Source organism: Gadus chalcogrammus, chromosome 23, assembly GCF_026213295.1.
Source record: "Gadus chalcogrammus isolate NIFS_2021 chromosome 23, NIFS_Gcha_1.0, whole genome shotgun sequence".
Lineage (NCBI taxonomy): Eukaryota > Metazoa > Chordata > Actinopteri > Gadiformes > Gadidae > Gadus > Gadus chalcogrammus.
In genome coordinates, this window is record NC_079434.1 from 17316274 (window position 1) to 17343701 (window position 27428).

Genomic DNA, 27428 nt, shown 5'->3' on the forward strand with positions numbered 1-27428 from the left:
ACGCAGGCTCAAACTATTCCGCTCACTTACCTTTTAACGATACGTTAAAGACAAGAGGAACCTGTTAACGTACATACATGCTGTAAACCTCCAGGGACACTGAACGCATTAAAAGCACAGTCTTTGTTCATCTCTTGCTCATGCACCCACGCACACACGCTTAAAATGGGAAAAGTTGTGACGCAAGTCTAAATGGTCGAACGATGAATAGGCAACGTTTTTTGCTCCAATCTCTGCTTTTAAGTGGTTTATATAATCGGTCGCTGACCGCGCAGTCCCTCACAGACGTGTGTGTGTGTGTGTGTGTGTGTGTGTGTGTGTGTGTGTGTGTGTGTGTGTGTGTGTGTGTGTGTGTGTGTGTGTGTGTGTGTGTGTGTGTGTGTGTGTGTGTGTGTGTGTGTGTGTGTGTGTGTGTGTGTGTGTGGCGACATTAGAGTCTCACACTGTGCTCTGTACAGCGTGTTGACGATTCCTCTTGGACAGAGGTGCATGCTGGGGCGAGCCCACCTCAGGCCACAATGAAGGGACAAAAGAACGGCCATAACCAGTGATTGCATCAAACTGTGTGCGCGTGCGTTCATGCGTGTGCGCCCCAGCATGTCTGCGCTATGTCCACCCTGGCCCCCGAACAGAACAATAGCTCCTGTTCCTGTACTCTGGTTGATCTCTAGATATTTAGTCTATTTGTGGATCCGTCTGAAGGACTGTGGGCGATGGTGCTGCTACATACATGAACACTGTGTTGCCTCCTTCTGATGGGTTAGATGATGTTGCCTCCTTCTGCTGGGGTTAGATGATGTTACCCCCTTCTGCTGGGGTTAGATGATGTTACCTCCTTCTGCTGGGGTTAGATGATGTTACCTCCTTCTGATGGGTTAGATGATGTTACCCCCTTCTGCTGGGGTTAGATGATGTTACCTCCTTCTGATGGGTTAGATGATGTTACCTCCTTCTGATGGGTTAGATGATGTTACCTCCTTCTGCTGGGGTTAGATGATGTTACCTCCTTCTGATGGGTTAGATGATGTTACCTCCTTCTGCTGGGGTTAGATGATGTTACCTCCTTCTGATGGGTTAGATGATGTTGCCTCCTTCTGCTGGGGTTAGATGATGTTACCCCCTTCTGCTGGGGTTAGATGATGTTACCCCCTTCTGCTGGGGTAAGATGATGTTACCTCCTTCTGCTGGGGTTAGATGATGTTACCTCCTTCTGATGGGTTAGATGATGTTACCCCCTTCTGCTGGGGTTAGATGATGTTACCTCCTTCTGATGGGTTAGATGATGTTACCCCCTTCTGCTGGGTTAGATGATGTTACCCCCTTCTGCTGGGTAGTTAGATGATGTTACCTCCTTCTACCGGGTTAGATGACGTTACCCCCTTCTGCCGGGTTAGATGATGTGTCCTCCTTCTGCCGGGTTAGATGATGTTGCCTCCTTCTGCTGGGGTTAGATGATGTTACCCCCTAAACCTGTGTTACCTCTGTTTGCTTGTTTGCTGGGGTTAGATGATCTTACCCCCCCCCCCCCCCCCCCCCCCCCTCCTCAAACTGTCCTCCACAGTAAAGATTAGCCGGTTGTTTCCTTCCCCGGCTTGCTGGGGCCAGCAGGAGCTCCGACCCCCTGCTGTCGTCCCCCCTGATTGGCCCCCTGGGGTGCTGCGGCCTTCTCAGGAGCTCTTATCTACTCTATTTTTAGGTGTGTGTGTGTGTGTGTGCTTTCCTAGTGACACAAAGCTGTGGTGACAGAATGCTGATTGGGTGGGACAGAGTTCTGCATTCAAGTGGTCCGAGAGCCTGGGAAGAGGTGAGTGTCTGCCTTCCACTGAGACCTGCCGCCTCTCGTACGAGGCTCAGAGGAAACCGCCAAACCGTCCAGGCTCACAGCGACCAATCAGAGGGCTAATCAATGGGTTTACCTTTTTTTAAAACAAATCATTGGCCTGCCTTTTTGTCGTCATCTGTGTTCAGTCTGCAGAGACGGCCTTGTGGATCGCTCTGGTCTCTCCTCTTAGTCTCTCCTCCCTCCTGGTCTCTCGTCTCTCCTGCCTCTTTGTCTCTCCTGCTTGGGGTCTCTCCTGCTTCCTGGTCTCTCCTGCCCCTGGGACTCTCCTCTCTCTTGGTCTCTCCGTCTCTTGGGGTCTCTCCTGGCTCCTGTTCTCTCCTGCCCCCTGGTCTCTCTGTCCCTTGGGGTCTCCCCATCTGTCCTGTGGGAGGTCTACGCCTCTCTCTGTAGTCCTGGGTCCTGGAGAGGTCACTTGAGGAGCTGGGCGGTCTGGGAGAGTTCACCTGCAGGCTGACTACCTGTGGGCTGACGGCTCTCCTCTGGACCAGGGCTCGACAGGTGCTGCGGTGATCAGTGTAGCGGAGGTGCGTCTCGGCGCCGTTTACGATATTACAGCGACTCCCCTCGGCCTCCGAGGGCTGTAACCAGGCCCGGCGGAGGAGCCTGGGCTGCGGTTTGTGCTGAGCTCCTCCTCGCTGCTCGCCCTGAGAGTTTATTGGACGAGGGGTCGCCTGGGAGTCCACACTCTGGCAGGAAGCTAGTGTTCACATACGCTGGCGATTTAATGAAACACACACACACTCACACTCACACACACACACACACACACACACACACACACACACACACACACACACACACACACACACACACACACACACACACACACACACACACACCTGTTTCCGCAACAACTCTCGTCGACTCAGCGTGTGTGGGAGAGGAAGCTAATGAGGTCATTAGCTCACTATCTAATGAGGTCCTTAGGTTGTGCTAATGGAAGTTGCGGCTACACTCATTAATTAAGCATTTTTTTTGCAGTGGTTGTTTCGGGCTTACTTCCAACAACCCCAGCCGCCGTAAATCCCGGAATGCACCTTGAACAGATTACCGAGCCTTGTCCTGGGGTTTTGTGAGTCTTGACGATGACCTCATGGCGGTGGCGGGCCCGCTCCTGTCGTCCTCCTCGGAGTCACTAATGACGGGGTACGGACCTGTGGTTTGGCGGGCGGGTCTGAGCTCATCTCCATGACAGCAAGACGTTTACCCCCCACCCCCCCCCCAACCCCAACCCGCGCCTCAGTTGAGACACAGGTAGTGGCGCCGCGAGTATCGTGCGATGATGGCTATGAGGCCCAGGCCATAGAGGGCTGAGGGCGGGGATGTGGCGTGAGATGGAACTGAGAGGCCTTTGTGTGCTTTGGGTGTAATTACGAGAAACAATCTCAGGCCCGTCGATCTCTTGAGCCCCACCATCTCGGGGGTCCTTGAGGTAAATCATTATCGTTAGTCGATGTAGGAATATTGAGTCGGGAGTTGTCCAGTGGTGACCTTTGACCCACACTGAACCCCGGATGTCTTCCGATCACTGTAGGAGAGACACCAGCTGCTGAAGAGGTCCTTGAACACGTCTGGTTCGGATATGACTGCATGGGGAGTCACTTCAATGTGTGCGTGCATGCGTGTGTTATGTTGCTGGCTCGGAGCAGCGTGCTGGAGATTTGTAACTGGTGAATCCTATAAACTCACCTCCCCCGGTGTTTGTGTGTGTGTGTGTGTGTGCGTGTGTGTTTGTGTGTGTGTGTGTGTGTATGTGCAATATTAGTTCCCACTTAAAGCACCAGATGAGCTCATCCTTTTTTTTTTTTTGTTATGTAACGCTCAACACCTCCTCAATACAACACAGTTGCGCACACACACGCGCCCACACAGACTTAAACATGCACCCACACACCTGCAGTTATCTAACGACAAGCCCGTTCATGTAACACAATCCAACGTGCCAACTGCAATACAACCAGTCCTGATGCTTTGAAACATTACCTCACCTTAACATTTGCTCCCTGTCCTGTCCTGTGGTTAGACATCAGGCCCATCAGTTTGTTGATGTCTCTATGTGTGTGCTTATCTCAGGGTTAGCCAGCCAACACAATTTACGTACACATAAGGTGTGTGTGCGTGTGTGTGTAGGAACAGAGTACAGTGCCAAGACCTTCACGATGAAGCTCCTACCAAACAGAGCGTTTGTTCAGGGTCATCAGGACGGTGAAGATCGCTGGAGCTGTCCTGCACAAAAGAAGAGCAATCCTTCGTTTATGGATTATATGCATTATGCACATGGAAATATGTACTTTAATTCCGATTGGGAACCACTTTTTAACTGTATACCTCAGAGAAAGATAGCCATAGACATCCAGTATTTGTGATGCACACCCACGGTCCAATTGGAACCCAAAACGTGTGTGTGTGTGTGTGTGTGTGTGTGTGTGTGTGTGTGTGTGTGTGTGTGTGTGTGTGTGTGTGTGTGTGTGTGTGTGTGTGTGTGTGTGTGTGTGTGTGTGTGTGTGTGTGTGTGTGTGTGTGTGTGTGTGTGTGTCCAGCGACTGGCTGATCGCGGGAACACTCGGCAGACAGAAGGAGCTCATTTGTCTCCGACTCACAGGGAATCTAAATGTGCTGCAGGTGGCCCCATCTCAACACACACACACACGTCCGCGCACTAAGACGACACACAACTGGCACTGTGGAGGACTCCGGGGGTTGTTGGTGCCATCCCCTCTGCCCAGCGCCTCGCTGCCCGTCCAGAACACCAAAGAATATCCACCGTGACGGCGGCGTCGCTCGCACGGAGCTCACAGCCCGAGGCTCACAGCTGCTCGCAAAGCCCCTCCATCTTTGTTTCTGTTGCACACTTGCCCTGGACCTCTTACTCCTGCTCACTCCTGCTCACTCCTTCTCACTTCCTCCCACTCCTCCTCCTCCTCCTCTCTGCCCTTTGTTCTCTTTCTCTCTGAGATAAGTGGAATTTGTCATCTGTCTGACGGGGTCATTGTGACTTGGAGTCTCGCTCTAGCTCTTTATTTCTCTCCCGACCATATCTCTCTCTCTCTCTCTCTCTGTCTCTCTCTCTCTCTCTCTCTCTCTCTGCCGCGCTGCGCTAGTTTATCTGGCACCACACTTCTGTCTGCGTGCCAGGGGACCCCGGCTCTCCCCCTGAGTCTCCAAACTCTCTCTCTCTCTCTCTCTCGCTCTCCTCCCCTCGCTCTCTCACCTTCTGCCTCGTCATTCTCCCGGGCGCTGTCGCAGGCTCCGCACGGGCCGGTACCTCCTGCTGTTTTTAAGGGGTATTATGGGATGGGGCCTGCTCTGCTTTTCTTGACTAATGAGCTTAGCCTGGACGGGGCGACTCGTTCAGCTCGGATCGGTCTGCAGCTAGAGGGGCTCGTCTGATGCAGTGAGGAGCGTGGACATAGCTTCAGACCCCTGTTTACTACGTAACCCCCCCCTCCTCCTCCTCCTCTTCCTCCCTCCCCTCCTCATCTGGCAGCTCTCTACTCTGACTCTACCTGAGCCCTCCTCTCTCCCTCTCTCTCTCCCTCCCTCTCTCCCTCTCTCTCTCTCTCTCTCTCCCTCGCTCTCCTTCACTGCCTCAGATCCAGGGCAGTAAGTTACTGCGTTTGTATCTGCATCCCTCTCCCGGGCTGCAGTCTGTCGCTGCCCCTCTTTCCTCTCTCTCCCCCCCCCTCTCTCTCTCTCCCTCACTCTCTCTCTCCCTTATCTTTTATCCGTCCCTCTTCCTCCTCGTGTACCGATCTGGATTCCTCTTCGTTCTTCTTATCAGCGCCCTCATTACCCCGCCAAAATGTATCGGAACCCGTGGATTTCGAATTACCTGACTCACGTCAAGTTCTGCAGCCAAGGTAAGAGCAGGACAGACGGCTTCGTTCTTCAGGAGTGTGAGGCAGGAATCAGAGGTGCAAGTACAGAGACTGAGCCAGGGAGCTGAGCGGGAGCTGCAGTCTCTCTCTCTCTGACTCTCTGTCTCTCTGACTCAGTATGTGTGTGTGTGTGCGTCTCTCACTCCCTCTCTGTCTCTCACTATCCGTCTGTTTGTCTGTGTGTTTGCGTCTCTGTCTCTCTCTTTTTGTTTCGCTGCACGCGTCTCTTTTTGCGTGCGTGTCTCTCTGTCTATCTCTCTGGGTTTGTCTCTTTCTGTGTCTCGCTCTCTGGGTCTCTCTCTATGTCTTTATCTCTCTGTGTGGGTCTCTGTCTCTCTCGCTGTGTCTATGTCTCTGTGGGTCTCACTCTCTCTGTCACTCTCTCTCTCTCCCTGTCACTCTCTCTCTGTCACTCTCTCTGTCTCCCTTTCTCCTTCTCTCTCTCTCTTTCTCTCCCTCTGCATGCTGGCCCCGTTTCCAGACGTGCGTCCTTTAGCTGTGTGGGCGTCCAAGGACGCTTGTGTCGCAAGAGAGGAGGGCAGCGTGACCGCGCAGTACCTCACAGACGTGTGTGTGTGTGTGTGTGTGTGTGTGTGTGTGTGTGTGTGTGTGTGTGTGTGTGTGTGTGTGTGTGTGTGTGTGTGTGTGTGTGTGTGTGTGTGTGTGTGTGTGTGTGTGTGTGTGTGTGTGTGTGTGTGTGTGTGTGTGTGTGCGTGTCGCGCTCTTGGTCGAAGTCTTTCAGGAGTTCTGTGCCCAGAGCAGCAAACCTCTGTCTAAATCTGAAAGTTGTTGTGTCTTGTGTGACGCAACAACTGTGATGAACGAGCTCCGAACCAAACCAACAGCGTAGCGCTGGGTACAGCCTGCAGGCTGAGCCGAGTGTAAACTCATTATGGTTCTCATAACAAAGGTGGTTTACCAGGCCCTCAGCGCTAAGTCGACGGCTAGCGCAGCCAACAGTAGACACTCAAGAACGCGTGTGTGTGTGTGTGTGTGTGTGTGTGTGTGTGTGTGTGTGTGTGTGTGTGTGTGTGTGTGTGTGTGTGTGTGTGTGTGTGTGTGTGTGTGTGTGTGTGTGTGTGTGTGTGTGTGTGTGTGTGTGTGTGTGTGTTGGGCAGGGTTAAGGAGTGACACTGATTGGGTTGAGCTTTAATCCCAGTGTGGGGGTTAATCTGAAACCTGTCATTTGGACACACAGGCACACACACACACTGGTTTACTTAGCAGTGTGTGTTTGGTTCCGATAGGACCGTGGGTGTGTATCACTTTAAATACTGGATGTCTACTGGCTATCTTTCTCTGAGGTATACAGTTAAAAAGTGGATCCCAATCTGAATCAAAGCACATATTCCCACGTGTATAAAGCATTTAATCCATAAATAAAGGATTGCCTCCGCTCTTTTAGAGGACAGCTGCTCCAGCGTTCTTCTCCGTCCTGTGGTGACCCTGAACAAACACTCTGTTTGGTAGAAGCTCCATCGTGGATGTCTCGGCTCTGCACTCTGTTCCAACATGCTCCGCAGACACACGCATTCTCACACACACACACACACCGCACCGTTGTGGAATCTCCCACCCTCCTCGCCCCTCCAGGGCACACGGGCTATAGTATTCTGGGGGATTACAGCATCAAAGGCGGCCGGTCGTGTGTGAGGATGGCGGGGTGGAGGGTTTGTGTGTCGTTGTGTCTGGGGTGACTCATGCACCCTGTAGGGGCTGTGATGATGTGTAGGTTAATAAGATGGTACCGCTCCAACCTGGCTGACAAACAGACCAGACAACTCTTCCTCCCCCCCCCCCCCCCCCCCCCCCACACCCCTCTGACGCAGTTATTGTATGTTGTACTTCCTGGCATTTAATGTACACACTTATTGTGTGTTGTATGTCCTGGCACTTAAAAATAGTACTTAGCATGGAGTAGCATCTTATCTATCTCTGTTGTACACGGGGAATGTGTTAACCTAGCGATTGTTAGTGCTTGGCACTTGGTTCTATGAATATCCTTACTACTGAAACAACAGTGATATATTGTTTCTCCTTCTTCTGACTAATGTACTTAATGTACTTAGTCGTCGCTTTGGATAAAAGCTTCTGCTAAATGCCCTAAATGTAAATGTAAACACCTCTATTGCTGAGTCAACAGAAGCTAATAAAGGCATTTCACTAAGGAATAATTGATTGAGTTATCAATGCATGACTTGTACTGATCAGCGTTTTGTTGTGCTTTACAGTTCTTGTGCTCCATATTTGATCCCTACCCTGTTGGAAGAGACTCGTTTTGGTTTTAATACTTAATATTCTTGTACATGCTCACTTTTCTATGCTTTGACTTTACAATTGCAGAGAGTTATTTTCTTCTGCTGATGGTTAAAAAAAAAATCTTTTTTTAGTTTCTTCTGCTTGCACCAATGTTCCGGTGAATAACGCGTGCGCTCAGCACTTCTGGCTGATGGACTCTTCTGCCTGCTTGATATGCTCTCTGGAGCTGGGGGGGGGGGGGGTGAGGTTTGTTGGGGTATGGTGGGGTTTGGGGGGGTTGTTGTGTACGGTGGGTCGGGGTGTTGCGTAGGTCGCCCCAGAGGTGACCCCAGAGAGGGGGTGGTCTCCAGAGAAGTGGAACCACATGTTGGTCCCGGCAGAGCCTTATCTGGCTGGACTCCGTCCCAGGGCGGCCATACCAGCACGTTCTGAGGAGGCTGTGGAGTCCATAACTCAGCCCGCCGCTGACGTCAGGGTCCCACCGAGACCACCAGCATTCCTCCAACGCTGCACTCGGGCTGCTTACACACCCTCACACACCTGGAGGGCTTTGAGATGTATCAGACTTTGAAGGTTCAACTTTCCTCACACACACACACACATCCTCACACACACTTGTGGTCCTGGCAGCGTGAGAAGGACGCCCCCCCCCCCCCCCCCCCCACCCCTATCCCATCCGCTCCTGAGTGGTTTATCACGGGGGCGTCAGGTCTTGGCTGGTTCTCCGTGGACTCCAAGGGCAGGTCTCCTGCACCATGACTGCATGCGGACCCCCCCCCCCCCCCCCCCCCCCCGCTGGCACACTGCCCAGCTGCACCACCTTGATGTGTGATCACCCCTCACACCCCCCGGTCTCAACGTACGCGTGTTGGGGCGCTTTGAGCGATGACCTCATCGACCGCACACAGACCCGCACTTAGGTGTGTGTGTGTGTGTTTGTGTGTATGCGTGAGAAACAGCTGTTGCTGAGCGCTCACCAGTTGTTGTTTCTCTGGATGCTGGCGGTAGCGGCGGCCATGTTCATGCCAGCCAGTGTCATGGCGACCGGTGACTCATCGTGTCTCATGTGGCCGTCACCACTTCCAAAGAGACGATGGATCACAGGGGGGAGGGCTCTGACGAGTCACTGCGGTCGCGTCGTTATTGATGTGCCCATGAGCATTTATCAGACGCGGGCACAAAGGTTTAACTCTCTCTCTTTATCGTCTGCTGCTTTCTTAACAGGACTTGGCGGAGAGACGCCGGCCAAACTTGGCAACCCGAGATCATTCCAGAAGAGGGCTCTCAGGTGAGGCGCGTTTTACTACTTATACTCTACAAAGGTTCATTCAGAAGTTTAAGCGCTCAAACCGTTAGTACATTGACTCTGAAAGTGTTATTTTAACTGTAATTGTTTCTGCTATACGTCATGAAAATGCGATTGTCAGTCAGACTATTGTCCCGCTCCACAATTTAAGTTGTATTTTCCCTGACGTGAACGTGAACAGTTGGATCTCTCCTCTAAATGACGATTCACAGAGCGGTGTCGGTTAGTGCGTCAGTGTGAAGAGTCGGCTTGAGGTAACGTCTCCGTCAGCGACCATAAAACCGTTTCTTTGATTTATTGATCATGTAGTGAGCTCTTTGTTTGGGCGATGGTCCTACCAGGCCCCTTACCCGGGGCCCTCGACCCGGGGCCCTCGACCCGGGGCCCTCGACCCGGGCCCTCAACCCGGGGCCCTCAACCCGGGGCCTCACCGCGTTGTGCCCTCACGCGGGGGGGGGGCTCACCCACTCAGAGCTCCTCTGCTCCAGTGACTGCCGTCTGCATCGCGACTCGTTCTGCAGCCAGGGGCCTCACTGGAGGGGGGTGGAGCCTGGCCCCATCAATCACGGCCCGCTGTCAAAGCCTGTGAAGGATAAAGTGAAAGATTAGGTCGAAGCGTAGCTCTGCGGCGCTAACGCTGGCTAGCGTCCTCAACGCTAACAGGTCTCTTGTGGGTGTGGGTGTGGGCCCATGATGGGTTTCAAACCTGCAACCTGGCCTCGCACGTAGTTCAGGTCACTCTCCTGCTGTATATGAATAACATTTCAACGTATATAAATAGAGTAGTTTCCAGTGAGGAGCAGGGACGAGATGACACCACGCTGAGGTCCTCCAGCCGGCCTGGGGTGTCGGGTGCAGCGGTAAACTTAGCAGCTCTTTAAAACGTCGGCTTTACATTGTTGGAGCGGGCGAGCGGTTCAAAGCCCTCCTCCCCGCCACTGGACAGGGGAGGAGAGGACACGTCGTCAAGGTGACCGTCCGAACACGGCGTCCGTGGTTGCTGAGAATAGAGAGAAGGCCGGAGTCCACCGTGTGGTGTCTGGACGGTCCCGGGGTCCGAGCGCGACGCTCGCGCTGACGGTGAAGCTGTTGGCTGCTTTATAACATTGCTGATGTGCGTTGATTTGATATCTTCCAAACTCAGCCAGTGTGGCTGCAGCAGCTGTGTTTTTATGATCATGTGGAAAGGCAGAATGATGCATTAAACTATTGGCCCCAAACTAGTTGGAAGTCGTCGGGATTCTTCGCAGGAAGCGAATTCACATTCCTTGGACTGACGATTGCACTTTCTGAGCGACTTTCTTCCATTCCAGAGCTGTTGGCTATTATGATCGTCTATGATTCATGTGTGGAAAACACCCCTCCCTTATAATCCACTTCTATGGCCGTTTTCCCTGTTGTCATGGTGATCCATCCAATGGCTCTCCTCCTTTAACCTACTGTGCTCCAAGCCCTCCAATGACGGCACTCGCTTTCACCTCCTGCTTCCTCTCAGCTTCCACAAAGAGTTCTCAGTGGAGGAGAAGGACGACCCTGCCGTAGCCCCCGGGGACATCGATGTCCGCCTCATCACCCAGCTCCCTAAAGGTACCACAGTCCTACCTGAAGTCTCTTTTCACCTGGACTCTGCCATAGACTCCGCAGTCCTGGCACTTAATGTACACACTTATTGTATATTGTACGTCCTGGCACTCAATATATGCATTTATCGTATGTTGTACTTACTGGCACTTAACTTTTGTGTTGTGTAGCATATTATCCTATCTTTGTTGTATACAGCGAATGGGTTAATCTTGCGATTGTGGTTCTTTGAACATCCTTACTGTACCGACAGAGATATATTGTTTATTTTTCTTCTGACAAATGTACTTATTCGTACTAAGTCGCCTAAATATAAATGTAAACCATCTCCCAGCTCTCTGTTAGTTTCTGTTACGGTGCGACTGCAATGATCTCTGCCAGGTGAATTCCTGCGTGAAATCGACCATATCGTTTTTCCCTGTCGCACAATGTTGGTTTTAAACGCTACTCGCGGTCTGCTAAATCAAAGCCAACTTCTGGGTCAATACAGAGGTCACTGCAACATTAAGGAGGAGTTATTTAAAGGGAGATATTCAATATACTTCATAGTATTGTATTCTTTGGCACACAAAGAAAAGTGCTCGACCCGGATTCAGTTCCAGGCTTGAAGTCGGTCCTGGAAAATGACAAGTAGGAACCAGGACAAAAAGTAAAGCTTTGAGTTATTTCTATTATTTGAGGAAGAGCACAGTTTTTGCTCGTAGTGCTTTGTTTATGACGAGTGTACACAAATGGTTACAGATGGTAGTCTGCGTGCGTCGCCCCGGGCTATAAGTACTTTGTTACATAATCTGCTGTGCTCAGAGAACCGCTACTGTGGTCATTAGACACCACAGCTCTGTGATCGATGTATAAATAGCATTGTGTTGCATTGTCCCCGTGAGGCCTGATAATAGAAAGATAAAGGGCTCTTTCCAGAGAGGCACGTGTTTGTCTTTCTTTTCCATATGCTGCTAATGTCGCGGAGCTAATGTTTACTTTGACCGCGTGAAGAAATGACCGTTCTAAGAGGTATGAAGCTCAGCTCTAGTGAACCGATGAAGGGGAAATCATATTCATGATTGTATTTTAAATGAGTCAAGGACACGTTTTGCAGTTCAGTTTTGTCTCATCGATTGGACGCAGCCTGTACTATCTCCATTAGGGGCCGGCGTCTCACACTGGACGTTCACGAGGCATGCATGAAGTAGTCCTCCATCGTTCTACCAGTATGGTGTTAATGGATGTTCCGTGTCCTCTTCATTTCAGTCTCAGAGTTAAGGAAACACTTCGAGGGCATCACCACAAGCCTGAGCGACTGGGAGATGAACAGGTGAGGCATCAGGAGTCTGGACACTCACACGTGTGTGTGTGTGTGTGTGTGTGTGTGTGTGTGTGTGTGTGTGTGTGTGTGTGTGTGTGTGTGTGTGTGTGTGTGTGTGTGTGTGTGTGTGTGTGTGTGTGTGTGTGTGTGTGTGTGTGTGTGTGTGTGTGTGTGTGTGTGTGTGTTGAACGCTCTGCTGGCTGAACGCTCACCAGTTGCCGCGGTTTCTCTGGATGATGGCGGCCATTTTCATGCCAGTGTCATGGCGACCTGTGACTCATCCTGTTTGTGTTTTTGTGTGTGCGTGCAGGAAGGAGCGTATCGCGCGGCGCCTGGAGGGCATCGAGGGGGAGGGGCCTCCCAGCCTGGTGGCCAATCGGCTGCTGGAGGAGGACACGCCCCGCTACACCCGGGCCTCCGACTGCTGCGACCCCTGTGCTGGTGAGGCCTTTAGGGGTCCCCAAAACCTCACCTCTAACCCCACCCTGGCCCCCCTAACCCCTCCCCCAACCCCTACCTTTAACCCCATGAACGAATTGTAGATTCACCAATACATGAAGATTCATGTTCTTTTTTTGTGTGCTGCTTTGCATTTATTGTCTGTCTGTCTGTCTGTCTGTCTGTCTGTCTGTCTGTCTGTCTGTCTGTCTGTCTGTCTGTCTGTCTGTCTGTCTGTCTGTCTGTCTGTCTGTCTGTCTGTCTGTCTGTCTGTTTCTCTCCATGCCTGTCTGTCTCTCTCCATGTCTGTCTGTCTGTCTCTCTCCATGTCTGTCTGTCTGTCTCTCTCCATGTCTGTCTGTCTGTCTGTCTCTCTCCATGTCTGTCTCTTTGTCTGTCTGTCTCTCTATCTGTCTCTTTGTCTGTCTGTCTCTCTCCATGTCTGTCTGTCTCGCTCTCTTTCTCTCTCCTCTTCACTCCTCCCTATGAGTCTCTCTCTTTGTCTGTCTGTCTGTCTCTTTCTCTGTCTGTCTCTTTGTCTGTCTGTCTCTCTCTCCATGTCTGTCTGTCTCTCTCTCTCTCACTCTTCACTCTTCCCTCCTCCGTGTGTGTCTCTCTCTTTCTCTGTCTCTATTTGTCTGTCTGTCTCACTCTTCACTCCTCCCTGTGTGTCTCTCTGTCTGTCTCTCTCTCTCTCTCTCTCACTCTCACTCTCACTCTCACTCGAACTCTCACTCTCACTCTCACTCTCACTCTCACTCTCTCTCACTCTTCACTCTTCCCTCCTCCGTGTGTGTCTCTCTCTTTCTCTGTCTCTATTTGTCTGTCTGTCTCACTCTTCACTCCTCCCTGTGTGTCTCTCTGTCTGTCTCTCTCTCTCTCTCTCTCTCTCTCTCTCTCTCTCTCTCTCTCTCTCTCTCTCTCTCTCTCTCTCTCTCTCTCTCTCTCTCTCTCTCTCTCTCTCTCTCTCTCTCTCTCTCTCTCTCTCTCTCTCTCCTCACTCCTCACTCCTCACTCCTCACTCCTCCCTGTGTGTCTCTCTCTCTCTCTCTCTCTCTCTCTCTCTCTCTCTCTCTCTCTCTCTCACTCTTCACTCCTCTCTCCTCCCTGTGTGTCTCTCCTCGGTGGTTCCTGTCCAGTCAGTGTCCAGAGGTACGGCCCCGACGCCCTGCAGGGGCCCCACGCCTACCACCCCGCCACGGACCCCCCGGCCAGGGGCCCCCGCAGCACCGAGCCTCAGCTGTCCCCCCACACCCTCGCCCCCGGCCGCGCCCCCGCCCGCACCTCCGCCCTCCCCGACCCCGACACCAAGGCGGAGCGCATCGCCCGCTACAAGGCGGAGCGGCGCCGGCAGCTGGCCGAGCGCTACGGCCTCTCCCTGGACCTGGAGCCCCCCGAGGGGGACCCCGCCCCCCCGCCGCGAGGGGGGGGACCCCGGCCCCCGCCGCGCCCCGCGTCCGGGCCGAGTCCGAGAGCTCGGACCCCCGGCCGCGGACGGGGTCCCTGGGGGAGGACGGCTGGGAGCGGCAGGCGTCCTGCGGCAACGCCCCCGTCAACAGCCCCCGGGCGGGCCGCACCGCCCCCCCCGTCCACCAGGGGCTCCCCGGGACGGAGGCGGGGCGCGGCCGGGCGGAGCCGCTCAGCGAGCGCGAGCGGCGGATGAACCTGGAGAACCAGCGCCGGGCCCCGCAGGAGGCCCCCGTCGCCGTGGAGCCGGGGCCCTTCGGCTCCTCCTACATGGAGGTCTCCGCGGCCCCCGGCCTGCCGCCCAGCTCCCCCCAGACGGGCAGGCGGGCCTCGGGGCCCCCCCAGCATGGGGCCTCTCCGGGGGACCTGTACATCCAGCAGCAGACCCACAACGTCCTCACGCGCCACGGGTAAGTGGCGGGCGGCTCCTATTAATCACCGGATGTCGGGCATCGAGTGTCTTTAGTTATTTATTTTAGATTCCTCAGTCGGCGATCTCCATTCTGTGTGTTCTCTCGCTCTCTCTCCGTCTTTCGCTCTCTATCTCTCTCTCTCGTTCTCTCTCGTTCTCTCTCTCTCGTTCTCTCTCTCTCGTTCTCTCTCTCTCGTTCTCTCTCTCTCGTTCTCTCTCGTTCTCTCTCTCTCGTTCTCTCTCTCTCTCTCTCTCTCTTCTCTCTCGTTCTCTCTCTCTCGTTCTCTCTCTCTCTCTCTCTCTCTCTCTCTCTCTCTCTCTCTCTCTCGTTCTCTCTCTCTCTCTCTCGTTCTCTCTCTCTCGTTCTCTCTCTCTCTCAGTGGTGTGTGCGTGTCAGGATGGTGTTTTGTTTTGAGTGTTCTCCGTGTGGCTCCGTGGTCAGAATTATGACCGTGCCAGAGCACAGCTGGCCTCCATCAAGACCTTCAAGTGTGGGGGGGGGGGGGGGAGGAGGAGGGGAGACATTCCACTCTGCCCCTGTTTCTGCTTCAGTCATTCCCTTTGGGGTACGGTCTGTCGTCCCTTTTGGTTCACCCTGTAATGTCCATAATCATCCTCTCCTCATCCGCTGAATCTCACCTGCCCAGGTGAGAGCTCTCTCTGTCTCTCTCTCTCTGTCTCTCTCTCTCTCTGTCTCTCTCTCTGTGTCTCTCTCTCTGTGTCTCTCTCTCTTTGTGTATCTCTCTCTCTGTGTGTCTCTCTCTGTGTCTCTCTCTCTGTGTCTCTGTCTCTGTGTCTCTGTCTCTGTGTCTCTCTCTCTCTGTGTCTGTGTCTGTGGCTCTGTCTCTTTCTCTATCTCGGTCTGTGTCTCTCATCTATATCTGTCTGTCTGTCTCTGTATCTCTCCATCTCTGCATGTCTCTCTCTCTCTCTCTCTGTCTCTGTAACTCAATCTAAAGTTGAGGCGTCTGTATTGGTTTTCAAAATAAGAAGACAAAGTCCTTAAGTGTTATGGAAGTGATGCTTACGAAGCGTCGAGCTAGGGTTGGACTCCAGGCCCCGCCTCCTCACACATATGCTGCTTTTGATTGGTGCAGCGCTGGGGCTAAAGCGAACAGCGATTGGTACTTGGAGACTGACGCTGACGGCGACACCCCTTCTCTTATCAACTGGCCCTCAAGGTACCCCCGCTCAGGGGAGAGTGGTTGTGTCTGACCCATCACCCACCACCCCCCCCTCCTCCCGTAACAATGGATCGCTCCAACCCTGCTTGGTTAACTCTGTAAAAACAAAATTTTAATAATGAATGAGTTTCAATCCACTCAAGGAAACGTACTAATGGGTGTTTGACCTTCCTGGGTTGTTATTTATCAGCGTGTTGCGGGACATTATCGACCCCTACAATGTTTGGAGAAGTCCTATCGTCTCTGTTATCTTCTCCGTAGTGCATAGATATCTCAGCAGCTTCTGCCCTCCCATCCTAATCACCATAACTCATCAGGTTGTGGTTCCCCAAATGGCCTAACGAACCCCTCATCCATCTGGTTGTGCTGTGATCGATAATACGTGTGTGGTGTACACCAGCTGATTCTCCTGGTTTGGTTTGGGATTTCATGGGGAAGAAGAATTACATTTAAAATGTACATTTACATTTTGGGCAATTAGCAGATGCCCTTATCAAAAGCGACTTACAATAAGTACATTAGTCAGAAGAAGAGAAACAACAATTTATCGTTGTCAGTACAGTAAGGATGTTCCCAAGCAATGACAATAGCTAGGTTAACCCATACCCCGTATCCAACAAAGGTAGCAAGGATAAGACGCAAAACAATGCTACTAGTACTATTGTTAAGTGCCAGGACGTGCAACATATAATAAGTGCGTACATTAAGTGCCAGGACGTACAACATACATGCTAAGAGGGGTGTGAGGGGGTAAGGGGGGAGATTATGAAGAGTCTAGGTGACCTCTGGACACAGAATGAGGTGGTACTGCCCAATCCCATTTCTACCCCTTACCCCTTCCCCTTCCCCCTCCCCCTTGTTTTGAAGGGGTAAGGGGAAGGGGTAAGGGGAAGGGGTAAGGGGTAGAAATGGGATTGGGCCTAAGGCCCAATTAGGCCCAAGTCTATTCAGAATGGTGTTAATGGAGAGTTACCTATATAGTTCCACTCAGGGCTGTTCTAATCAACCTCACCATGTTTCCTCTCTTTTTGGTGAGACAGAAGCTGGGGTCACAAGGCCGATCTTTCAGAAATGTGCATCGATATATTATTGTTCTCTTTCTTGCGTATGACGATGACGAGGTGGACGAGAGCAGCTCTCCTCTTCAGACCGTCTGAGTGCCTGAGCCGGGGGTTAAACGCGTACGAGGCGCTGTCGTTTCAACCGTCCTCTTTCTCCCCCTGAAGAATCCGAGTGAGGGAGCGCCTGGCCCGGGACGGGGGCCGCCAGAGGAGCCCCGAACCGGGACCCGCGCCTGAACCCCTCCAGGCCTACCGGAGGCCCACCCGAGGCCCCCCGACCCAGTCCTCCAGTCAGCACCCCACAGACCCGGCGGCCCGCCACCAGGCCCCGAGCTCCGGTCAGCACCCCACAGACCCCCCGCCCCGCCCCCAGACCCAGGCCTGTGGCCCCACCTACCTCTCCCTGGCCGTGGCCCCGGGCCCCCAGGACCCACAGCCCCAGCTCCCCAGCGGAGCGGAGGAGGGCGGGACGGAGGCGCAGACGTCCGGGCTCCTGAACAGCAGGAAGGCCGTGCTGCCGTCGGAGGTCCGCCGCCGGGAGAAGAGCACGGAGGACCCCCGGAGAGGCTGGGCGGACCGGGAGCCCCATCGGTCCCCCAGGGCTCGGAGCCTGGGCCTGGCCTTGGGGGCGGAGGAGGCCCCGGGGGGAACCAGAGGACCGGGCCCCAGGGGGAGGACCGGACCCGGGCGGGAGGACGCAGGGGAGGGTCTCACCGGACCCCCAGAGCAGGGCTCCCACCACCACCACCCTCCTCCTCCCGCCGACGCCGTCAGACCGAGGGCGGAGGAACAGCACGGCCTCAGAGGCCCCGCCCCCGCTCCCGAGCAGACCAGGGCGGGGCACGCCGCCGCCGCCGCCGCCGCCGCACCGGAGCGATCCGGCAGCCAGCGGAGCCGGCGCCCCCAGACGCTGGGGTCTCGAGACGCCCCGGACCCTGAGGGGCACCGGAGCAGCCGCGGGGGGATCAGTAACGGAGGGAGCCACGAGGACGCCCAGATGTCTGTGGCCCAGCTCAGGCACTCCTACCTGGACAGCACCTCACCACCACCACCCCCGCCGCCGCCAACACCCAGAGGCCCGAGCTGTAGGTGGTCCCGCAGAGAGTCACCGTGGCTTCACCGTCCTGCCTCATCGCATGCTGCCTCCCATGCCTGCTGCCTCACTGCCTCACATGGCCTACTTCCTCCAATGGCCTCAATACCTCACATCGCCTGCTGCCTCACATGGCCTCAATGCCTCAATGCCTCACATTGCCTGCTGCCTCACATGGCCTCAATGCCTCACATCGCCTGCTACCTCACTGCCTCACATGGCCTACTGCCTCACATGGCCTCAATGTCTCACATTGCCTGCTGCCTCACTGCCTCACATGGCCTCAATGCCTCACATCGCCTGCTGCCTCACATGGCCTCTTGAGTACCTGCTGCCTCACGTTGCCTAACATGCTGCTGTTGAATGACTAACAGAGAACTTACCCTTGGGTGATGTGAACATGAATCTGTTGCACGGCCTGAACGTAGCATCACTACTTGATCGTTGTTCACCTAGGAGTAAAGCTTGTACCGTTCGTTTGTGCTGCTGCGTGTTGCCCGGTTCATAGATCGGGACTGGTACTAACCGGCGTGTCCTCTATCAACTAACCAGCACTCTAGCGTTCCACGTTCACACGCTTGATTTGAAAGCCAAAGAGCATGGGGTGTGTCCGCAACCATGAGCCTGGGGTGTGTCCGTGTGTCCGAACCATGTCATATCCGTGCCTCTGTTTCTGTCTTGAAATCACTTCCGTCCTCCATCGCACCTCCCACCTGGATCTCTCCTCACCTCTCTTCTCTGTTTCCCCTGATGCCTTCGCTTGGCTCCTCTGCCCTCTTGTGGGTGTGGTCCCATCCCCCGTCCCCCCAGGGAGGTGCTGCCTGGCCCAGGGGCCCCCTGGAGAGGGGAAAGGGGGCGCAGGCCTAGGCAGTACGTGGATCCCGGGGAGAGTAGGAAGACCTCAGAGAGGTTTAAGACCCAGCCCATCACCTCAGCTGAGCACCACGAGACCTCTAGGTGAGGGGGACCCCAGTAGCATGGCCCGTGTGGGGTCCTGATAGACCACGAGGTTGGGTGGACCCCTGTAGCATGGCTTGTGTGGAGCACTGGTAGACCACTAGGGGGTCGGACTAGACCACTAGTCGGGGGGAGGTCTTTAGCAGCATGTCATGTGATGGGAAACCAGTAGAAGGTCCTGCATGTCAGAAGAAGTCCTGACTCAACCTCAGGGGTTTGGTTCAGTGATTTGAGCAGATCTATAATCGAATCGGGACGATCCTTGATCGAACTACTCGCACTACACTATAATTGACCCACCTAATGAACCTGCGCAATGTCTAGCATCCAGCCAATACAAGTAGATAGCTGATGCAATGGGTCTTCTGAAGGGCCTCATGCACATGCTAACCATCGCCTTGAGCAGGTGTGCTAACCTCAACGCCCGTTACATCAGTTCCCTACTGTATAGCCCCCACAGTCCAGAGTCCAGGCCCGGCCTGACTTATTGGTGCTGTTTCATGTGACCAAAGCGGAGTAGCATGACTCGGCCATTGTTGTTGATTGGCCCTGGGTAAGGACCGGACCCTGCAGTGCAGTAGGCTCCTCTAATGCCGCGTAATTCCCCGGCTAAGTCTCGCTCTGATACACTCTGTCATTTAATTTCCTATGTATTTTTCCTTCCTACTTACACCCCGTCGTTGCGTAAGCTACATAACTCTGCTCTGGGAAACGCTCATTCCCCAATCCTTCTCCAGACCACGTACCCTAGAACCCCTCTGTTTTGTTCTCCGACTGTTAAACGCTAACGTTAATAACGTTAGCGCTAACGAACCTCTCTGTTCTGTCCTTTCCGTCTGAAGGTCCTGTGTCATCTCTGATCTGAGCAGCGCTGAGGGTAAGTAGCTCTCCAAACGAGTTGCGTTGTGTTCTTGTGTAGTAGAACAGGTTAGTTAGGTAGAAGACGATGCTAGCACTGAGGCCTTCGTTCTGTGTTCCTCTACATGTTCTGTAGAGCTCTCAGGCTCCAAGGGTCGCTTAGTTCTAAAACGTGTTTGCTGTATCATTCAGAAAGTGGTTCACTGGTTTATGAAGGCCTTTTAGAAGGACATTCAAAGCGATGGAAATGGTTTGTGTAGATCGTGAGTTCCAAACTGTTTTTGCTCACTTCCCATGACTATTGGCTAAACAGCTCTCAGGTTAACCTCATCTCAGTAAAAGCTAATGACAGCCGATTCACTCGAGCAGTGAGTCCTCATTCTCTGTGAATTGGGTCCACATGTCTGGCAAGGTCTGTAATCATGGGTAGAATGCGTTCCATCTTAAGTCTCAATATATGCAAGCTTTCCAGAGAGTTTATTTTAGATTATTTACAACATGCATAAAGCACAACAGACCACACGGCAAAAAGAGTAGTCCGGATATCAATTAACACATCTGCAATTTCAAATAGCTCTGGAATTTACAATGTATTTAATCACGGTGCTCTCAGTGACTTTAAATGCAATGTAAAAGCTGTAAAATCCAACCCAATTCCTGAGATATATTAGACATGCAAATATGCACTTAATTTGGTTTGTGGCTACGAGAGTTGATGCGACTGCAGCTGAAGTACAATTTTGCATCCTGCACTAAATCAGAGACGGGTCAAAATGCGTTACGCTGTCATTCCATCACATAGCATCTCCAGCGAGGTCTGTTACGTTACACACATGACCGCTGCTGTAGTGCAACGTGCCAGGTTTGAATTGTTTTTCAACTTCCCCTTCCTCTCCTTCCCCTCTCGTCTCCTCTCCTTCCCCTCTCGTCTCCTCTCCTTCCCCTCTCGTCTCCTCTCCTTCCTCTCGTCGCCTCTCCTTCCCCTCTCGTCTCCTCTCCTTCCCCTTCCTCCCCTCCTCTCCTTCCCCTCTCGTCACCTTCCCTTCCTCCTCCTCTCCTCCTCTCGTCTCCTCTCCTTCCCCTCTCGTCTCCTCTCCTTCCCCTTCCTCCTCCTCTCCTTCCCCTCTCGTCTCCTCTCCTTCCCCTCTCGTCTCCTCTCCTTCCCCTCTCGTCTCCTCTCGATCCCCTCTCATCTCCTCTCCTTTCCCTCTCGTCGCCTCTCCTTCCCCTCTCGTCTCCTCTCCTTCCCCTCTCGTCCCCTCTCCTTCCCCTCTCGTCTCGTCTCCTTCCCCTTCCTCCCCTCTTCTCCTTCCCCTCTCGTCGCCTCTCCTTCCCCTCTCGTCTCCTCTCCTCCATCCCGTCTCCTCCCTCAGCTGACGAGCAGACTCTGGACGAGAGAGCCAAGCTGAGTGTAGCGGCCAAGCGGTCTCTCTTTAGGGTAAGGTCTCTCTCTCTCTCTCTCTCTCTCTTCTCTCTCTCTCTCTCTCTCTCTCTATCTCTCTCTCTCTCTCTCTCTCTCTTTCTCTCTCTTTCTCTCTCTTTTTTGGGTGAGGTATCTCTCACCGGTCCTGTTCTGAGGGACATGTGACTTAAAACAGGCCTAAACCCTCAACCCTGATTACAGACACACACGGTACAATTATTCTGTTTTATTTTATTTTATTGTATTTACTGACATTTGCAGACGTTGGTCTGCAAACAGTTATTGAACGGATATTGATCTCCCTAACACCTAGTGGTAGTTTCCTGTGTGAGGCCGTAAACTTTATACCTTCTAAACAAACCTAATCGTCTGAACTCACCTGGAACCTGGAGTCCTGACCTGGAGTACGGACGATTCGCTTTATTTAAATCCCTCGTACATAACACGCCAGCTGAAACCCTCGCACAGACAGGGCAGCCATCGCTGTTCAGAGAGACATTTGTTTTCGCTCCCTTCTATGCAAATGATCAGCTCAGGAGTGTCACTCCTGTAGACGAGCTCTCCGTCAGACTCCACCCTCGATAACCACTCATGCAAATCCTGAAACTCCAAACAAAGCTCTCTGGACCGCACCACACTGCCTGGTCCCAGACGCTCCCAGGCTCCTCTTGTTTTCCCGCTCTGTGGTCGGTCCGTCATGCTCCTCCGTGTGTTCGCTGGGCCCGGCCTGCAGGAGCTGGAGCGGAGCGCGGACCCCGGGGGGGCCAAGCCCCGGCCCCGCAACGCGGCGGTGGAGCGGAGGCTGCGGAGGGGACAGGACCGCTCCAGGACCCAGCCCGTCACCACCGAGGAGGTGGTCATCGCCGCCACGTAGGTCCTCGCTCACTCGCTCACTCACTCGCTCACTCACTCGCTCACTCACTCACTCACTCACTCGCTCACTCACTCACTCACTCACTCACTCACTCACCCACTCACTCACTCACTCACTCGTTCACTCACTCACTCACTCACTCACTCACTCACTCACTCACTCACTCACTCACTCACTCACTCACTCACTCTCTCACCCACTCTCTCAACCACCTACTCACTACCTCCTCACTCACTCACTCACTCACTCACTCACTCACTCCACTCACTCACTCACTCACTCACTCATCCAGAAGCTGTAGTGAAACATTCAAAGTGCTTCGTCTCTACACGTGAAGTCTTTGTCTGTTCGTAACAAACGGATGTTCAATGCCCTCTTCTGAGTTTCCGGCGAGTAAACTTGAATATAATGTGAGGGAAACACGATTCCACATATCTTCTATAAGAGAGGAACATTTCCAACATGGCTTCCGTTTAACCTTCCCCTCCCAGCCCTGTTTCTGACCCGAGCCTTCCTGCCTCCTAGCGTCTCTGCTCCAAATCCCCCGCTCACCTCCACCTCCATCGTTCTCTCCCTGTCCCCCCCCCCCCCCGCCCGCCCCTGTCCTGTAGTTCCCCCCCTCCTGCTGAGTCCCAGTCTGCCCTCGTGCGCAGTGCGGCGGCGGCGGCGCGCGTCCCCAGCCCCACGCTAGTCTACAGCGTTCTGCCCCCCCCTCGCAGGTAGCCAGCCTCGGAGCATGGGCGACCGACCAACGCTGAGTCGTAGCCTGGAGACCAGCCTGTGTTTGGGTGTCTTTAACGCCTTCTAACAGGAGACTAATGCATCGTGAGCCTTTTAGAGAGGCGTCTGCTGTCTTGTTCACGGTGCGGTCTGTGTTGTTGATCTTTGGCGCCCTCTTCTGGGATGGAAAGGTTACTACACGACGTGGAGGCGCTAGTGTGAGTCATGTGGGCCTTGCATTGCACGTCTTCGTTAGATTCTCCTTCTGGGAGCTGTGACATCGCCCCCTCACTCATGCACATTGTTGTTCTATTATATATGATGTTATATTTAAAGGTGACACATTATACCACCAGGTGTGAGTGTGATTAGCCGTAACAAGCACTTCAACACGCCCACTTGTGATGTCAGAAGAGGCAGAATTTCAAAACAGCTAGCTTGTAAAGGCTAATCACACTCACACATGGAGGCATTATATGTCACCTTTAAGAATGCAGACCCACACTTCTGTGGGCGTGGCTCTGTGTAGCATGTGACCCACAGCCACGCCCACTCTGCTGTAGGCCCCTGCATGCCAACTACAGCCACGCCCACAGCAGAGTGGGCGTGGCTCTGTGTATGTGACTCAAAACCACGCCCACTCTGCTGTTGGTGTGGCTGAGTGTAGCCACGCCCATATCAGAGTGGGTGTGGCTCTGTGTAGCATGTGACCCACTGCCACGCCCACTCTGCTGTGGGCGTGGCTGAGTGTAGCCACGGCCCCAGCAGACAGGGCGTGGCTCCGTATAGCATGTGACCCACTGCCACGCCCACTCTGCTGTGGGCGTGGTTGAGTGTAGCCACGCCCACAACAGAATGGGTTGTGTGTAGCATGTGACCCACAGCCACGCCCACTCTGCCTTGGCTGAGTGTAGCCACGCCCACAGCAGAGTGGGCATAGCATGTGACCCACAGCCACGCCCACTCTTCTGTGGGTGTGGCTGAGTGTAGCCACGCCCACAGCAGAGTGGGCTGTGCGTCGCATGCCCCCCCAGCCCAGTCGGCCTCCCTCTCTCCGTGCTCACCGCCTGTCCCTCCGCTCCTCGTCTCCCCACTCCGGTCCGGGTCTTCCCTGCAGCCTGCAGGCCTCGTCCCAGCAGAGCTCCGCCGTGCGGGAGGCCCGGCTGGCCCAGGACGCGCAGGAGGCCCGGCTGGACCAGGACGCGCAGGAGGCCCGGCTGGCCCAGGACGCGCAGGAGGCCCGCGCCTCCCAGCAGCACCAGCAGGGGGCGACGTCCACCCAGGAGCCCCACACCCAGGACCCCAGGGGCCCCGGGCCCGCCCAGAGCCAAGGGCCGGAGGAGCCGGACCTGTGCAGCCTCAGCCTGGCGGAGAAGATGGCAATGTTCAACCGGCTGGCCCAGCCGCCCCCCCGGGTGGTCCGCGCCAAGGGGGACTCCCGCCAGCGCCGCGGAAACGCCCGCTACCAGACCCAGCCAATCACACTGGGCGATATGGAGCAGGTGGGCGGGGCTTCACTATCGTCCTATATGATGCTCCATCACTGTTATATATTGCGTGTGTATTTTATATTATCAATTATTTTTAGGGCTGTGAAACTAAGTATTGGTTAGTGAACCCGCCGATAGATCGCACTTTTAAAATTATATTTTTAATCCACTCCAATTGAAGTTAAATGACATTATCAAATGGAATGACACGCTATCAATCATACCAGATGTACTGAATAAGCAAATACTAGACAAGGTGATCTTGAGTGAGTTTTATTGACTCACTCAGTGTCGGTTGACTATGAAACTTAAGGAACACCACAGATTTGGGAATTGTTAACAGGCAGTTAATTAGTCAATTGTAAACCAACAGTTACTAAAAGTGTTGTTAAATTCAAATAAGTAGCGCCACAGATTTGGGAATTGTAAACAGGCTGTCACTTACTGCAATGTAATCAGGCAGTCCCTTACTGCAAGTGTATTTTAAAGTAAAGTAAGTGGAATTAAAAACAAAAATGATTTCTGATATGAATGTTGGCATTCAGTCGGCAGAACCTTTTCCTTTCGTTTCATGACAACCCCTCTACAAAGCCCCTGCCTCCGACCAGCCCTGAAACGTCTTCTAATGTCCGCCAGTCGACTCAGCCTCAGGTCCTCAGTGTCCTCGTCCTAGAGAAGCCTTAAAGGTGTCAGCGTGTGTGTTTTTGTACCCCAGGACCTCTCAGACCTGAGCTCCGACGGGCTGACGCGCTCTGACTCCTCCCACAGCCCCATAGAGGGCTTCCACGTAAGGCCCCGGGGCCCGAGGCCGCCACTGCTGGGCTGGGCCCCTCAGAGTCCGGGCTGGCTGTCTTGAGATGTGTTTTTCTGTCGCGCTTCTGTTCTGCCCTGTGGTCTGGCTTCATGTCCGTTAAAGTGTGATGTCGCCGTGTTGTGGCTCATCCGTGCACGAACGAAGGCTGACTCTACCGTCCCGTCCTGTCCTGTCTTCTGGCTTCTTGTCCGTCGGTGTGATGTTACAGTTAGTGTGATGTCATTGTTGCTGTGACGTCACTGTCCGGTGTGGCAGTCGTCGGGTTGCGGCTCACGTGAGATGAAGGGGCCAATGGCTGACTTGACCGATTTTTTGATTGCACCGCATGCCGCTGAGAAGTCGGGCGTACGTGTGGCCCTTGGGTGAGATGGAGGGTGGAGGGGCCTCTGGGTGAGATGGAGGGTGGAGGGGCCTCTGGGTGAGATGGAGGGTGGAGGGGCCCCTGGTGGAGATGGAGGGGCCCTGGCTGAGATGGAGGGTGGAGGGGCCCCTGGTGGAGATGGAGGGTGGAGGGGCCTCTGGCTGAGATGCAGGGGCCCCTGGTGGAGATGGAGGGTGGAGGGGCCTCTGGGTGAGATGCAGGGGCCCCTGGTGGAGATGGAGGGGCCTCTGGGTGAGATGGAGGGGCCCCTGGCTGAGATGGAGGGTGGAGGGGCCTCTGGGTGAGATGGAGGGTGGAGGGGCCCCTGGTGGAGATGGAGGGGCCCCTGGCTGAGATGGAGGGTGGAGGGGCCCCTGGTGGAGATGGAGGGTGGAGGGGCCTCTGGGTGAGATGCAGGGGCCCCTGGCGGTATTCCAGCACGGCTAGATGAGTGAAAGGATCGTGTGTTTGGAGGCAGAAGCAGAACGAGTCAATGACCTCCTCAGCCCCGGTGGTCAAGCTCTGAGAAGCGGCCAGTTGTCAGCGGCTCATTGCTCTCCCTCCTTTAGGTTCCTCAATCGGGATCCAGACAGCAGCAAGAGAGACGGACCAACATGTTTGATTGGCTGGGGGTGCATTTTATTCTATAGTGGACAATAAATATTGAATCTTTTTAAATATTTGCCCCATACACTTTGAACGCTCTAACTGTTCTCCTCAGTTGTAGAGGATTTAAAGGACGTAAATGCGTCAATAAAATGGTAACCATGGCGTTTTACATGAAGAGCTCTTTGATTTACCTGACTCACCTTGTAAAGGTCAAGGGCTGGAGTGATGTGGCGGTATCAGGTCTCAGCTCTGGACTTGGGTCTGGACTTTTGAATGGTTTTGCATGTGGATGGCCGGCCCCAGCACTGTCTCTCTTGGGGATTAGAGGGGCGTGGCATGGCTTTGTGTTCGCTGAGCTGCTTGCCGTAGACAGACGGCCCTTTGATGCACAGGAAATGAGTCACTCCGCCACTGATAACTCAGCTGGATTCTCGTGTGTGTGTGTGTGTGTGTGTGTGTGTGTGTGTGTGTCTGTTTCTACACAATATCTCCTGCACTGATCTTTTTCTTTCTTAATCTTTATATTTCTCTGCCGCTCTCGCTCTCGCTCTCTCATCTCTCTCTCGTTCTCTCTCTCTCTCTCATCTCTCTCTCGTTCTCTCTCTCTCTCGTTCTCTCTCTCTCATTCTCTCTCTCTCATCTCTCTCTCATCCCTCTCTCTTTCATCTCTCTCGTTCTCTCTCTCTCTCTCTCTCGTTCTCTCGTTCTCTTGTTCTCTCTCTCTCTCTCATCTCTCTCTCGTTCTCCCTCTCTCTCTCGTTCTCTCTCTCGTTCTCTCTTTCGTTCTCTCTCTCTCTCTCATCGTTCTCTCTCTCTCGTTCTCTCGTTCTCTCGTTCTCTCTCTCTCTCTCATATCCCTCTCTCATATCCCTCTCTCATATCTCTCTCTCTCTCTCTCATTCCCCACCCTCCAGCTCCACAATGCCCCTGGTACGAGGGCTGGCCCCCACTCTTCTAAATCAACCCAGTCCGTGACCCTGAGGACCGGGGGCACGGTCTCCACGGACCACGCCGGTGACCTCCAGCTCGCCGCCGCCCCCTCCCAGAGGGCGTCGCGGGCCCCCGTGTTCCAGGGGGAGGAGGGTGTGGCCGTTAGGGAGGGGAAGAGGAAGCTGGCGTCCCCTGAGGCAGCACCCCGACAGTCTGCCCTCCCCCAGCCCCCAAGGGAGAGGAGGAGTAGAGAGAGGGAGGAGGAGGAGGAGAGGAGGAGCAGAGAGAGGGAAGAGGAGGAGGAGCAGAGACAGAGGAGGAGCAGAGAGAGGGAGGAGGAGGAGGAGAGGAGGAGCAGAGAGAGGGAAGAGGAGGAGGAGCAGAGGCAGAGGAGGAGCAGAGAGAGGGAGGAGGAGAGGGAGAGGAGGAGCAGAGAGAGGGAGGAGGAGAGGGAGAGGAGGAGCAGAGAGAGGGAGGAGGAGGAGGAGGAGCAGAGGCAGCTCTCCAGGGAGGAGGAGGAGCAGAGGAGGAGCAGAGAGAGGGAGGAGGAGAGGGAGAGGAGGAGCA

At 54.1% G+C, this 27428-nt stretch overlaps 2 protein-coding genes across 2 annotated transcripts in view; one reads left to right on the forward strand and one right to left on the reverse strand.

Moving 5' to 3' along the window:
- Window positions 1-3033, reverse strand: part of LOC130377006 (sickle tail protein homolog) — a 49866-nt gene extending 46833 nt beyond the window's left edge. The window contains exons 1-2 of the mRNA XM_056583949.1: window positions 2998-3033; window positions 2287-2487 (exon numbers count right to left, since the gene is read on the reverse strand). Of these exons, the coding sequence (XP_056439924.1) occupies window positions 2287-2487; window positions 2998-3033 (237 nt within the window). The remainder of the gene's footprint in view (window positions 1-2286; window positions 2488-2997) is intronic.
- Window positions 3034-5328: 2295 nt separating this feature from the next.
- LOC130377007 (supervillin-like) overlaps window positions 5329-27428 on the forward strand; it is a 51515-nt gene continuing 29415 nt past the window's right edge. Inside the window, 17 exon segments of the mRNA XM_056583950.1 lie at window positions 5329-5703; window positions 9205-9268; window positions 10782-10873; window positions 12116-12179; window positions 12481-12611; window positions 13748-14196; window positions 14199-14485; window positions 15585-15668; window positions 16898-17836; window positions 18636-18782; window positions 19625-19659; window positions 21014-21078; window positions 21797-21933; window positions 22549-22656; window positions 23775-24159; window positions 24863-24934; window positions 26846-27391. Of these exon segments, the coding sequence (XP_056439925.1) occupies window positions 5646-5703; window positions 9205-9268; window positions 10782-10873; window positions 12116-12179; window positions 12481-12611; window positions 13748-14196; window positions 14199-14485; window positions 15585-15668; window positions 16898-17836; window positions 18636-18782; window positions 19625-19659; window positions 21014-21078; window positions 21797-21933; window positions 22549-22656; window positions 23775-24159; window positions 24863-24934; window positions 26846-27391 (3663 nt within the window). The 5' untranslated portion in view covers window positions 5329-5645.